General features: G+C 47.7%; 1 protein-coding gene across 9 annotated transcripts in view; it reads left to right on the top strand.

Annotated features, from left to right (window-relative positions):
• Window positions 1–14,616, top strand: part of STXBP5L (syntaxin binding protein 5L) — a 604,719-nt gene that overhangs the window by 136,276 nt on the left and 453,827 nt on the right. For all 9 annotated transcript variants that reach the window (XM_073668710.1, XM_073668706.1, XM_073668709.1 and 6 more), the window contains exons 3-4: window positions 11,698–11,779; window positions 13,288–13,388. In XM_073668710.1, the coding sequence (XP_073524811.1) occupies window positions 11,698–11,779; window positions 13,288–13,388 (183 nt within the window). The remainder of the gene's footprint in view (window positions 1–11,697; window positions 11,780–13,287; window positions 13,389–14,616) is intronic.

Genomic DNA, 14,616 nt, shown 5'->3' with positions numbered 1-14,616 from the left:
GGACCTACAATAGTTTAAGATCTCCCGGTAACATCCTGGCCAATAAAACCTCCTCACTATTCTCTCCTGAGTTATTTCCACCCCTAGGTGTCACCCCCAGAATGTGAGTGGGCCATATCCAGTACCCTCCATCGGTATGGTCCCGGCACTAACAGCTGTTTCACTGTCTCACCGCCCCTTAGTTTTGCCACCCGATATAGCAACTCCCCCTGAACTGCAAAGTGGGGGAACCTGGTATCGGCCCCCGGCTCTTGGGCAACCCCATTACATACAGTAACCTGGTCAAACGCCCCCTTTAAGGTCAGATCCCGAACTTGAGCAGTCCCAAAGTTCTCTCCAGACACATCTAACTCAGGGAGGTCGGCCTCCTTGGTCACCGTCTCGCCCTCATCGCTGGCAAGGACGCACAGTGGGAACTCATCCACTTGAGACTTCGTCAGGGGTTCTTCTCCAGGGACCTGGCTTTTTCCCATGCTACTTAGTCTGGTTCCCTTCCCCCACAAGTCCCAAAATAAAGAAAAATCACAGCCCAGTATGACGGGATGTATCAGGTCCTTAACCACCCCGATCTCGTGGGACTGGGCGCCACAGTCTGTTCACACTGTCACTGTGGCCACGGGATAGTCCTTGGAATGCCATGGATGCATCGAACGCCCACAGTTTTGGAAGGGATCAACTGGTGGGGAAGGGTAGCTCTGATTAAGGTCACCAGAGTCCAACAGTCCAAGCACCTTTACTCCATTAATGGATACAGCACATGCCTGCGGCCCCTCGTCGGGTCGATAGTCCGCACTGCAGGCTGGATAAGCATAATAGGAACCCCGTCTTCTAGGCTGCAGTCCATGGGCTCAGGGGACGTATGACACAGGACGGCTACGTGTCCAGGGTTGTGAAACCACCAACAGACTATATCTTTAACAGTCCTTGTGGCACCTTCAGTGGGAGTGGAACGCCCACCAATGGTGGCTCTAGACCCGCCCCGTTTTGGGTATCCCAGTACGGAGAAGTGACTATATCCGGTTTCCTGAGGGATTTCTCAACCACCTGATGCCTCTGTACCAGGACGATGAAGTCATCGGCGTTCTGGGGATCCCCCTGGGCAACCCAAGTCTGTACCGACTTCGGAAGGGAGTGCACCAATCTATCAATCAATCAACACCTGCTCGACCATCTGGGCTGGAGTGGAGGACTCTGGCTGCAACCACTTCTGAACGAGATGCAGTAGGTCAAACATCTGCGAGCTTGGGGGTTTGTCGCTGGCATACGCCCAGTGGTGGACTCGTTGGGCTCTCACCGCCATATTCACTCCCAGGCGTGCTAAGATCTCTGTCTTTAGCTTGGCGTATTCCTTGGCATCCTGCAGTGGCAAGTCGTAATATGCCTTTTGAGGTTCACCTGACAAATATGGCGCCAGAACCTCTGCCCACTGTTCTGGTGGAAGTCTCTCCCGATCAGCCACCCTTTCAAAGACTGTCAGAAAGGCTTCTACATCATCCCTGGGGGTCATCTTCTGCATGGCCCGTGTTACCGCCTTCCTGACGTGGGAGTCATCAGTCGGCCCTGGGGGTGGGGCGGCTGCCCTGCCCTGGATGGCGTCCGCCAGAAACTGAATCTGCTGCTGCTGCTCCTGCTGGTGCTGCTGCTCCACCTTTTGCTGAAACTGGATCTGTTGCAGCAGCAATTTGGTAATCTCCTGGTGCTGCTGCTACATGCTTTCCTGGCTCTGCAGGTTCTGCTGCTGGTACTGCGCCTGCTGTTGCTGTACCTGCTGCTGGTGCGGTGTTTGTTGCAGCTGCTGTGCCTGCAACAGATGTTTAAGCAGGTCCTCCATGCTGTCGTATTTCTCTGACTGGCTGGCGGCCTTTACCCAGGACATCCACCTGTCTCTGTGGCTGGTACACGTGTTCCTGGAATCATGCCAGCACTCTCCACCAACTGTGGTAGGACGACTCGCTCGGCCACTTCTGGAAGTAGACTCAGGAACCCGGGTTTTCTTTGCATCCTTTATTAAACAGTATAAAGCTCTGCACTCCAGCAAAATAAACACAGCCTTACTTGGCAAAACAACAAACAAAAAGATGATAAACTCTAGCACAGTCCATATATGTGTGCGGTTCGCCCACACAGGTTATGTCCAACCTTCAGCTCCCTCCTGAGCTATGGCTGTCCAGTCTGGAGACCTTGCCTCTCCAAACACAACAGAAAAAAAAATGGTGACTGAGCATTTAAACCTTGCTCAGCCACACCCTGAGGTGGAGGTGTGGGGAATGACTTCCTTCCCATCTCTACGTCATTCCCATAAAACCACACCCTTTAACCCTCCAGCATATAACATGCTGGCAGAAAGTTTATTGGTTTCAGTTCACACAGGCTAGCAACCTGTGTGACACATACAGTGCATTGTGAAAGTATTTGGCCCCCTTGAACTTTTCTACCTTTTGCCACATTTCTGGCTTCAAACATAAAGATATAAAATTCTAATTTTTTGGGGAAGAATCAACAAGTGGGACACAATCGTGAAGAGGAATGAAATTTATTGGATATTTTAAACTTTTTTAACAAATTAAAAACTGAAAAGTGGGGCGTGCAATATTATTCGGCCCCTTTGAGTTAATACTTTGTAGCGCCACCTTTTGCTGCGATTACGGCTGCAAGTCTCTTGGGGTATGTCTCTATCAGTTTTGCACATCGAGAGGCTGAAATTCTTGCCCATTCTTCCTTGCAAAACAGCTCGAGCTCAGTGAGGTTGGATGGAGGGCGTTTGTGAACTGCGGTTTTCATCTCTTTCCACAGATTCTCGATTGGATTCAGTTCTGGACTTTGACTTGGCCATTTTAACACCTGGATACGTTTATTTTTGAACCATTCCATTGTAGATTTTGCTTTATGTTTGGGATCATTGTCTTGTTGGAAGATAAATCTCCATCCCAGTCTCAGGTCTTTTGCAGACTCCAACAGGTTTTCTTCCAGAATGGTCCTGTATTTGGCTCTGTCCATCTTCCCATCATTTTTAACCATCTTCCCTGTCCCTGCTGAAGAAAAGCAGGCCCAAACCATGATGCTGCCACCACCATGTTTGACAGTGGGGATGGTGTTTTGAGGGTGATGAGCTGTGTTGCTTTTACGCCAAACATATAGTTTTGCATTGTGGCCAAAAAGTTCGATTTTGGTTTCATCTGACCAGAGCACCTTATTCCACATGTTTGGTGTCTCCCAGGTGGCTTGTGGCAAACTTCAAACGAGACTTTTTATGGATATCTTTGAGAAATGGCTTTCTTCTTGCCACTCTTCCATAAAGGCCAGATTTGTGCAGTGTACGACTGATTGTTGTCCTATGGACAGACTCTCCCACCTCAGCTGTAGATGTCTGCAGTTCATCCAGAGTGATCATGGGCCTTTTGGCTGCATCTCTGATCAGTCTTTTCCTTGTTCGAGATGAAAGTTTAGAGGGACGGCCGGGTCTTGGTAGATTTGCAGCGGTCTGATACTCCTTCCATTTCAATATGATCGCTTGCACAGTGCTCCTTGAGATGTTTAAAACTTGGGAAATCTTTTTGTATCCAAATCCGGCTTTAAACTTCGCCACAACAGTATCTCGGACCTGCCTGGTGTGTTCCTTGGTCTTCATGATGCTCTCTGCACTTGAGACAGAACCCTGAGACTATCGCAGAGCAGAGACCCCTGAGACTATCACAGAGCAGAGACCCCTGAGACTATCACAGAGCAGAGACCCCTGAGACTATCACAGAGCAGAGACCCCTGAGACTATCACAGAGCAGAGACCCCTGAGACTATCACAGAGCAGAGACCCCTGAGACTATCACAGAGCAGGTGCATTTATACGGAGACTTGATTACATACAGGTGGATCCTATGTATCATTACCAGTCATTTAGGACAACATTGGATCATTCAGAGATCCTCACTGAACTTCTGCACTGAAAGTAAAGGGGCCGAATAATATTGCACGCCCCACTTTACAGTTTTTAATTTGTTAAAAAAGTTTAAAATATCCAATAAATGTCGTTCCACTTCACGATTGTGTCCCACTTGTTCTTGATTCTTCCCCCCAAAAATTTGAATTTTATATCTTTATGTTTGAAGCCAGAAATGTGGCAAAAGGTAGAAAACTTCAAGGGGGCCAAATACTTTCACAATGCACTGTAACTTCCCTCATAAATCATACCAGTGACTCTGTCACAAGGTATATGCAGCAGCTGTGTATATACTCAGTGCAGGTATATTCAGCAGCTGTGTATATGATAAGTGCAGGTATATTGAGCAGCTGTGTATATGCTCAGTGCAGTATATATAGCAGCTGTGTATATGCTCAGTGCAGGTATATACAGTAGCTGTGTATATGCTCAGTGCAGGTATATAGAGCAGCTGTGTATATGCTCAGTGCCGGTATATAGAGCAGCTGTGTATATGCTCAGTGCAGGTATATAGAGCAGCTGTGTATATGCTCAGTGCAGGTAGATAGAGCAGCTGTGTATATGCTCAGTGCCGGTATATAGAGCAACTGTGTATATGCTCAGTGCGGGTATATAGAGCAACTGTGAATATACTCAGTGCTTTTATATAGAGCAGCTGTGTATATGCTCAGTGCCTGTATATACAGCAGCTGTGTATATGCTCAGTGCCTGTATATAGAGCAGCTGTGTATATGCTTAGTGCAGTATATATAGCAGCTGTGTATATGCTCAGTGCAGGTATATACAGTAGCTGTGTATATGCTCAGTGCAGGTATATAGAGCAGCTGTGTATATGCTCAGTGCCGGTATATAGAGCAGCTGTGTATATGCTCAGTGCAGGTATATAGAGCAGCTGTGTATATGCTCAGTGCCGGTATATAGAGCAACTGTGTATATGCTCAGTGCGGGTATATAGAGCAACTGTGAATATACTCAGTGCCTGTATATAGAGCAGCTGTGTATATGCTCAGTGCCTGTATATAGAGCAGCTGTGTATATGCTCAGTGCCGGTATATAGAGCAGCTGTGTATATACTCAGTGCAGGTATATAGAGCAGCTGTGTATATGCTCAGTGCCGGTATATAGAGCAACTGTGAATATACTCAGTGCCTGTATATAGAGCAGCTGTGTATATGCTCAGTGCCTGTATATTCAGCAGCTGTGTATATACTCAGTGCAGGTATATACAGCAGCTGTGTATATGCTCAGTGCAAGTATATTCAGCAGCTGTGTATATGCTCAGTGCAAGTATATTCAGCAGCTGTGTATATGCTCAGTGCCGGTATATACAGCAGCTGTGTATATGCTCAGTGCCGGTATATACAGCAGCTGTGTATATGCTCAGTGCCGGTATATACAGCAGCTGTGTATATGCTCAGTGCCGGTATATTCAGCAGCTGTGTATATGCTCAGTGCCGGTATATTCAGCAGCTGTGTATATGCTCAGTGCCGGTATATTCAGCAGCTGTGTATATGCTCAGTACCGGTATATTCAGCAGCTGTGTATATGCTCAGTGCCGGTATATTCAGCAGCTGTGTATATGCTCAGTGCCGGTATATACAGCAGCTGTGTATATGCTCAGTGCCGGTATATACAGCAGCTGTGTATATGCTCAGTGCCGGTATATACAGCAGCTGTGTATATGCTCAGTGCCGGTATATACAGCAGCTGTGTATATGCTCAGTGCCGGTATATACAGCAGCTGTGTATATGCTCAGTGCCGGTATATACAGCAGCTATGTATATGCTCAGTGCCGGTATATTCAGCAGCTGTGTATATGCTCAGTGCCGGTATATTCAGCAGCTGTGTATATGCTCAGTGCCGGTATATTCAGCAGCTGTGTATATGCTCAGTGCCGATATATTCAGCAGCTGTGTATATACTCAGTGCCGGTATATTCAGCAGCTGTGTATATACTCAGTGCCGGTATATTCAGCAGCTGTGTATATGCTCAGTGACGGTATATTCAGCAGCTGTGTATATGCTCAGTGCAGGTATATTCAGCAGCTGTGTATATGCTCAGTGCCGGTATATTCAGCAGCTGTGTATATACTCAGTGCCGGTATATTCAGCAGCTGTGTATATGCTCAGTGCCGGTATATTCAGCAGCTGTGTATATGCTCAGTGCCGGTATATTCAGCTGCTGTGTATATGCTCAGTGCCGGTATATTCAGCAGCTGTGTATATGCTCAGTGCCGGTATATTCAGCAGCTGTGTATATGCTCAGTGCCGGTATATTCAGCAGCTGTGTATATGCTCAGTGCGGTATATTCAGCAGCTGTGTATATGCTCAGTGCCGGTATATACAGCAGCTGTGTATATGCTCAGTGCCGGTATATTCAGCAGCTGTGTATATGCTCAGTGCCGGTATATACAGCAGCTGTGTATATGCTCAGTGCCGGTATATACAGCAGCTGTGTATATGCTCAGTGCCGGTATATACAGCAGCTGTGTATATGCTCAGTGCCGGTATATACAGCAGCTGTGTATATGCTCAGTGCCGGTATATTCAGCAGCTGTGTATATGCTCAGTGCCGGTATATTCAGCAGCTGTGTATATGCTCAGTGCCGGTATATTCAGCTGCTGTGTATATGCTCAGTGCCGGTATATTCAGCAGCTGTGTATATGCTCAGTGCAGGTATATTCAGCAGCTGTGTATATGCTCAGTGCCGGTATGTACAGCAGCTGTGTATATGCTCAGTGCCGGTATATTCAGCAGCTGTGTATATGCTCAGTGCCGGTATATTCAGCAGCTGTGTATATGCTCAGTGCGGTATATTCAGCAGCTGTGTATATGCTCAGTGCCGGTATATTCAGCAGCTGTGTATATGCTCAGTGCGGTATATTCAGCAGCTGTGTATATGCTCAGTGCCGGTATATTCAGCAGCTGTGTATATGCTCAGTGCCGATATATTCAGCAGCTGTGTATATGCTCAGTGCCGGTATATACAGCAGCTGTGTATATGCTCAGTGCCGATATATTCAGCAGCTGTGTATATGCTCAGTTCCGGTATATTCAGCAGCTGTGTATATGCTCAGTGCCAGTATATTCAGCAGCTGTGTATATACTCAGTGCCGGTATATTCAGCAGCTGTGTATATGCTCAGTGACGGTATATTCAGCAGCTGTGTATATGCTCAGTGCAGGTATATTCAGCAGCTGTGTATATGCTCAGTGCCGGTATATTCAGCAGCTGTGTATATACTCAGTGCCGGTATATTCAGCAGCTGTGTATATGCTCAGTGCCGGTATATTCAGCAGCTGTGTATATGCTCAGTGCCGGTATATTCAGCTGCTGTGTATATGCTCAGTGCCGGTATATTCAGCAGCTGTGTATATGCTCAGTGCCGGTATATTCAGCAGCTGTGTATATGCTCAGTGCCGGTATATTCAGCAGCTGTGTATATGCTCAGTGCGGTATATTCAGCAGCTGTGTATATGCTCAGTGCCGGTATATACAGCAGCTGTGTATATGCTCAGTGCCGGTATATTCAGCAGCTGTGTATATGCTCAGTGCCGGTATATACAGCAGCTGTGTATATGCTCAGTGCCGGTATATACAGCAGCTGTGTATATGCTCAGTGCCGGTATATACAGCAGCTGTGTATATGCTCAGTGCCGGTATATACAGCAGCTGTGTATATGCTCAGTGCCGGTATATTCAGCAGCTGTGTATATGCTCAGTGCCGGTATATTCAGCAGCTGTGTATATGCTCAGTGCCGGTATATTCAGCTGCTGTGTATATGCTCAGTGCCGGTATATTCAGCAGCTGTGTATATGCTCAGTGCAGGTATATTCAGCAGCTGTGTATATGCTCAGTGCCGATATATTCAGCAGCTGTGTATATGCTCAGTGCCGGTATATACAGCAGCTGTGTATATGCTCAGTGCCGGTATATTCAGCAGCTGTGTATATGCTCAGTTCCGGTATATTCAGCAGCTGTGTATATGCTCAGTGCCAGTATATTCAGCAGCTGTGTATATACTCAGTGCCGGTATATTCAGCAGCTGTGTATATGCTCAGTGACGGTATATTCAGCAGCTGTGTATATGCTCAGTGCAGGTATATTCAGCAGCTGTGTATATGCTCAGTGCCGGTATATTCAGCAGCTGTGTATATACTCAGTGCCGGTATATTCAGCAGCTGTGTATATGCTCAGTGCCGGTATATTCAGCAGCTGTGTATATGCTCAGTGCCGGTATATTCAGCTGCTGTGTATATGCTCAGTGCCGGTATATTCAGCAGCTGTGTATATGCTCAGTGCCGGTATATTCAGCAGCTGTGTATATGCTCAGTGCCGGTATATTCAGCAGCTGTGTATATGCTCAGTGCGGTATATTCAGCAGCTGTGTATATGCTCAGTGCCGGTATATACAGCAGCTGTGTATATGCTCAGTGCCGGTATATTCAGCAGCTGTGTATATGCTCAGTGCCGGTATATACAGCAGCTGTGTATATGCTCAGTGCCGGTATATACAGCAGCTGTGTATATGCTCAGTGCCGGTATATACAGCAGCTGTGTATATGCTCAGTGCCGGTATATACAGCAGCTGTGTATATGCTCAGTGCCGGTATATTCAGCAGCTGTGTATATGCTCAGTGCCGGTATATTCAGCAGCTGTGTATATGCTCAGTGCCGGTATATTCAGCTGCTGTGTATATGCTCAGTGCCGGTATATTCAGCAGCTGTGTATATGCTCAGTGCAGGTATATTCAGCAGCTGTGTATATGCTCAGTGCCGGTATGTACAGCAGCTGTGTATATGCTCAGTGCCGGTATATTCAGCAGCTGTGTATATGCTCAGTGCCGGTATATTCAGCAGCTGTGTATATGCTCAGTGCGGTATATTCAGCAGCTGTGTATATGCTCAGTGCCGGTATATTCAGCAGCTGTGTATATGCTCAGTGCGGTATATTCAGCAGCTGTGTATATGCTCAGTGCCGGTATATTCAGCAGCTGTGTATATGCTCAGTGCCGATATATTCAGCAGCTGTGTATATGCTCAGTGCCGGTATATACAGCAGCTGTGTATATGCTCAGTGCCGGTATATTCAGCAGCTGTGTATATGCTCAGTTCCGGTATATTCAGCAGCTGTGTATATGCTCAGTGCCAGTATATTCAGCAGCTGTGTATATGCTCAGTGCCGGTATATTCAGCAGCTGTGTATATGCTCAGTGCCGGTATATACAGCAGCTGTGTATATGCTCAGTGCCGGTATATTCAGCAGCTGTGTATATGCTCAGTTCCGGTATATTCAGCAGCTGTGTATATGCTCAGTGCCGGTATATTCAGCAGCTGTGTATATGCTCAGTTCCGGTATATTCAGCAGCTGTGTATATGCTCAGTGCCGGTATATTCAGCAGCTGTGTATATGCTCAGTGCCGGTATATACAGCAGCTGTGTATATGCTCAGTGCCGGTATATTCAGCAGCTGTGTATATGCTCAGTACCGGTATATTCAGCAGCTGTGTATATGCTCAGTACCGGTATATTCAGCAGCTGTGTATATGCTCAGTGCCGGTATATTCAGCAGCTGTGTATATGCTCAGTGCCGGTATATTCAGCAGCTGTGTATATGCTCAGTGCCAGTATATTCAGCAGCTGTGTATATGCTCAGTGCCGGTATATTCAGCAGCTGTGTATATGCTCAGTGCCGGTATATTCAGCAGCTGTGTATATGCTCAGTACCGGTATATTCAGCAGCTGTGTATATGCTCAGTGCCGGTATATTCAGCAGCTGTGTATATGCTCAGTGCCGGTATATTCAGCAGCTGTGTATATGCTCAGTACCGGTATATTCAGCAGCTGTGTATATGCTCAGTGCCAGTATATTTAGCAGCTGTGTATATACTCACTGTAGGACGCGCTGTACAGTCACAGCTCCTCTCCAGTAGCGTGCAGTCTCGTCCCCGGCTCGTGGTGTGCCTGGGCCTGCGGCTGTGTGCTCAGGAGCTCTGATGTGGGGACCTGCAGATGGAGAGGATCTGCCTCTCGGAGTTTGGCTGCTGAGGGTTGTTTGTGAGCACAAGGCTGGGTGTGATGGCCGCAGGCATCAGGAGCAGGAAACAAGCTGGGTAAACAGCTCACACACTGAGTGCCATAAAGGGAATCTGTCAGCAGGTTTTGCTATGGAATCTGATAGCAGCATGATGTGGGGGCAGAGACCCTGATTCCTGTGTTCTGTCACTTACTGGGCTGCTTTGCTCATTTTGATACAATCTGTTCCCTTCTTATATGTGAGGTGAGATGAGATGGATGCAGCAGCTAATTGAGTAGCCAGACCCCATAGTGTCACATGTCTGGGTGGGCTTTGAGTTTGGACACCTATCATTTAGGAGCAGTGTAGGTTAGGGATGAGAAGCCTCAGGAAAGAGAGAGGTGGGAAGGGTGATGGTGGAGGGATGGGCAGGCTAATAACCATGAGATGTAGCAGCGGATGGGTGGGGTTAATAGTGGAGTCTGTGTGATGGCCGCTCACTCCTCGCTGAGGGCGCAGACATCAATAAATGACGCTGTTTATTCTGCATTTCTATGGAAATTGGAGGCTTAGCGTATATGTTTATCGAGGAGGAGGAGGTGTGCTGAGCATGGATGTCCTCACACAGACACCCGGCCTCCGGTACCTTAACCCCTCGGTGACCACTGTCTGCTGCACTGAGTGCTTGTCCTGTTACCCTACACTGGCGTTAAATGGCGGCTGATTGGCTGCATTGGCGGACGTTTTATTGTGTAGACAGACCGACTGCGCTTCAGATCTGCACAGAACAATCGTTAATAGATCGTTCTGTGCACATCAGCTGTCATTGTATGGGGATAAAAGTCCCCAGCGTTTGGACCCCCAACAATCAACAAGTTATCAGCGATATTTCTATAAGGAAGCTTAGAAGTCTTTTCACCCAACAAATGAGTTATGGGAGACGAGTCTACCTAGGAGCGCGTCTGGGGTATCCATACTGAAGCCGGGGGTCCGCAGCTGATAGCTCTCCGTCTGACGTGAAACTGCAGGCCCTGACAGCCTATGGGGCAGAGTATGATAGGAGTTGTGGTTCTGCCTCCGCTGGAGAGCGTCTGGCTTATTCACCTGTGGGGTCTGCCGGGGTCTCATCCTACATAGACCTGTCTCTACCTGCGTGTACTTATGTCACAGCCTTACTATAAGGCCACTGCCCCGCTATCAGTATCCGGTCAGTATTCGGTCAGTATTTTTTCTCAGGAGCCAAAACCAGGTGAGGAACAATCAGAGGAAAGGTCTAATAGACACAAGTCACCAATTCTGCATTTATCACCCACTCCTGAGAACAAATACTGACCGAATACTGACCGAATACTGATAGTGGGGCCGAGGCCTTATAGTCAGAATTGTACCTGTGCAGGATACCCCCCACAAGTAGGTAAGAGAGGACCCTCATCACCTGACGGATGAGTCACCAGATAGCCATTGTGTGATCACAACGTAACCTGCTAATACCTTAAAGGGGCACACACACAAAGGAATGTCCCCCCCCGCCCCATGGGATAAGTGTATGATCACTGGGTCCTTCACAGACCATTGGAACGGGGGTCTAGTGGGAAAACGTGTTCTCTGTGTGCGCCCCCAATATGGAGGGTCGTACTGGTATTCCACCACTGCTTCATATTGCTCTTCACCTAGTTGTGGCACTGAAAGTGTTAATTACTTTATAATGGTTCACTGGTAAAATCCTTAACCATCAGTCTCAGACTGGGTCGACCTGGCGTTGACTGCCATTGCCAGCATGAGAGCGGCGCGGCCGTCCTGCATCTCCAGTTCCTAATCAATGAGGTAAGCGTCCTCTGAACCCTCATACTGCCACCTCCACCGGGGGCGCCGAGTACGGGGGCGCCGAGTACGGGGGCGCCGAGTATGGGGGCACAGCACGGCATTGGGGGAGATTCACTAACATTTCATTAAACTGATTGGGAGAAAAAATAACTTTTTTTGCATCATTTTCTGTTTCCAACCTTAGAGAGACCAATCATTCCTCACTGATCCACTGCTGACTCATCCTGATCCCATATTTTTCTCCATTCTTACCCTGTCATTGATCAAGTGCTGTGAAGTCACATGACCACTGCGGCCAGTCACTGGTTGGCTGTAGCAGTCACATGGCTAAAGGACACATGATCGGCTGTGGGGAAGTACAGAGATGGATCTGGGATCGGCACTGCTACAGATCTAGTGGGGGATCTGTAAGACGTCTTTATTTTCATTTATAACCATCTAGGCTTTTTTTTCTGGATCGCTCCTTTAAACTTAATTTGTCAAACTGTTGATGACCACGCCCCTCCTGCTCAACTCCGCCCACTTTTGAAAAAATTAATTAAAAAAAAAGTCCCAACAATTGCGCAAATTTGGCTACAAAAGATTAATAAATTCCTCCACCTGTATAATGTGTGATATTGGAGGGCCGCAGCGTGGAATCATCTATCCTATATGCCGCTCCAATAATCAGCACTCACACTGTATATAACTTGCATAACTATGGCCTCCGTCACCGGATCACAGTGCTGGTCTAGGACCCCCCCATAGGCTTCTGTGGTGCTCACCGGATATTAGTGCTGGTCTAGGACCCCCCCATAGGCTTCTGTGGTGCTCACCGGATATTAGTGCTAGTCTAGGACCCCCCCCACCCCATAGACTTTTGTGGTGCTCACCGGATCCTAGTTCTGGTCTAGGACCTCCATCCGATATAGGCTTTTGTGGTGGTAACTGGATCCCAGTGCTGGTCTAGGACCCCCGCCCCAATAGGCTGATCCCTCAGACTCGTTTTTTTCAGTAGCTAAAAAATAACACAAAAATATATCATGAACCTATAGCGACGCCATCCGGACACTTGGTGACAGACGGAAAGCGACGTGTGAACTGTTCCCTGCGAGGTCCGGAGCCGCTGCGGTTCCATCTGGATTTCTATAGGTACCAGCAGGATTTTCCCTGGTTATTGCCCTCAGCTGGGGACAATCCACAGGAATGATGATGGTTTTGTGAGATTCCACCGGAGGGCGCTAGGATGGGCACACACCCGTGCCAGTGCGGTATCTGCCTGACGGACATGCCGCTTATTATATCACTGACATCTGGTACATGAGCTCGGCTCAGTCGTGGTGTCCGGGGTCACAGATGGGTCATGAGGCACGTGGCAGATGGCCCCCAGCTGGAGAGTCACACAGGGCCACCCTGCCCATAGGTAACACAGCTGACACCGTCCCGTCACCCAGGTATTATTTCCATCCTGCCTCTAGCACAATGTCACCGGTGTGCCGCGCTGGTTACCATGTTCCTTGTGTCCGCAGGGTGCCTTGGTCGCTGCATGTGCCGACGAGACGCTGCACTTGTGGAGCCTGAGGCAGAAGCGCCCAGCTGTGCTCCATTCCCTGAGATTTAACAAGGAACGGTAAGAGGAAAACAGTTCGCAGACACGATACAGGAGATTACAGGTGGGGGAGCGGCCGGCGGTCCGTACACATGTGCCTGGTAGATAGAGAGCCCGCACTGCTGCAGCCCAACGTGGCTTCTAATATTTCCCATAGGGAAAAGTCACAAACAACTGACAACGATCACAACCATGTCTGAAAGTGCCGCCATAATTTCATTTCCCCACAGGACATAATAGAAATCACATGTCATGTTGAGTCAGTGATGAAGCTGGGTAGCCTCCAACTAATTGCTCTGTGCTGAGAACACACTGACGAATCCTCATCCCTGACATGTCCACGGCTTACTTTATAGATTTGCCATTAAAAAACCCAGGTAATCCGTCCTTTAAAAGGCAAATCTCTGAAAGTCATGTCATAGTATAGAAAGAGAGATAAAATAAAGATATCCTGTATTATACTCCAGAGCTGCACTCACTATTCTGCTGGTGCAGTCACTGTGTGCATACATTACATTACTGATCCTGAGTTACCTCCTGTATTATACTCCAGAGCTGCACTCACTATTCTGCTGGTGCAGTCACTGTGTGCATACATTACATTACTGATCCTGAGTTACCTCCTGTATCATACCCCAGAGCTGCACTCACTATTCTGCTGGTGCAGTCACTGTGTACATACATTACATTACTGATCCTGAGTTACCTCCTGTATTATACTCCAGAGCTGCACTCACTATTCTGCTGGTGCAGTCACTGTGTACATACATTACTGATCCTGAGTTACCTCCTGTATTATACTCCAGAGCTGCACTCACTATTCTGCTGGTGGAGTCACTGTGTACATTCATTACTGATCCTGAGTTACCTCCTGTATTATACTCCAGAGCTGCACTCACTATTCTGCTGGTGCAGTCACTGTGTACATACATTACATTACTGATCCTGAGTTACCTCCTGTATTATACTCCAGAGCTGCACTCACTATTCTGCTGGTGCAGTCACTGTGTACGTTCATTACATTACTGATCCTGAGTTATATCCTGTATTATACTCCAGAGCTGCACTCACTATTCTGCTGGTGCAGTCACTGTGTACATACATTACATTACTGATCCTGAGTTACATCCTGTATTATACTCCAGAGCTGCACTCACTATTCTGCTGGTGCAGTCACTGTGTACATACATTACATTACTGATCCTGAGTTACATCCTGTATTATACTCCAGAGCTGCACTCACTATTCT

Source organism: Phyllobates terribilis, unplaced genomic scaffold, assembly GCF_046119375.1.
Source record: "Phyllobates terribilis strain yellow unplaced genomic scaffold, ASM4611937v1 Scaffold_2__4_contigs__length_985480577, whole genome shotgun sequence".
In the NCBI taxonomy this organism is placed as follows: domain Eukaryota; kingdom Metazoa; phylum Chordata; class Amphibia; order Anura; family Dendrobatidae; genus Phyllobates; species Phyllobates terribilis.
This window is presented reverse-complemented; position numbering and strand designations above follow the sequence as displayed.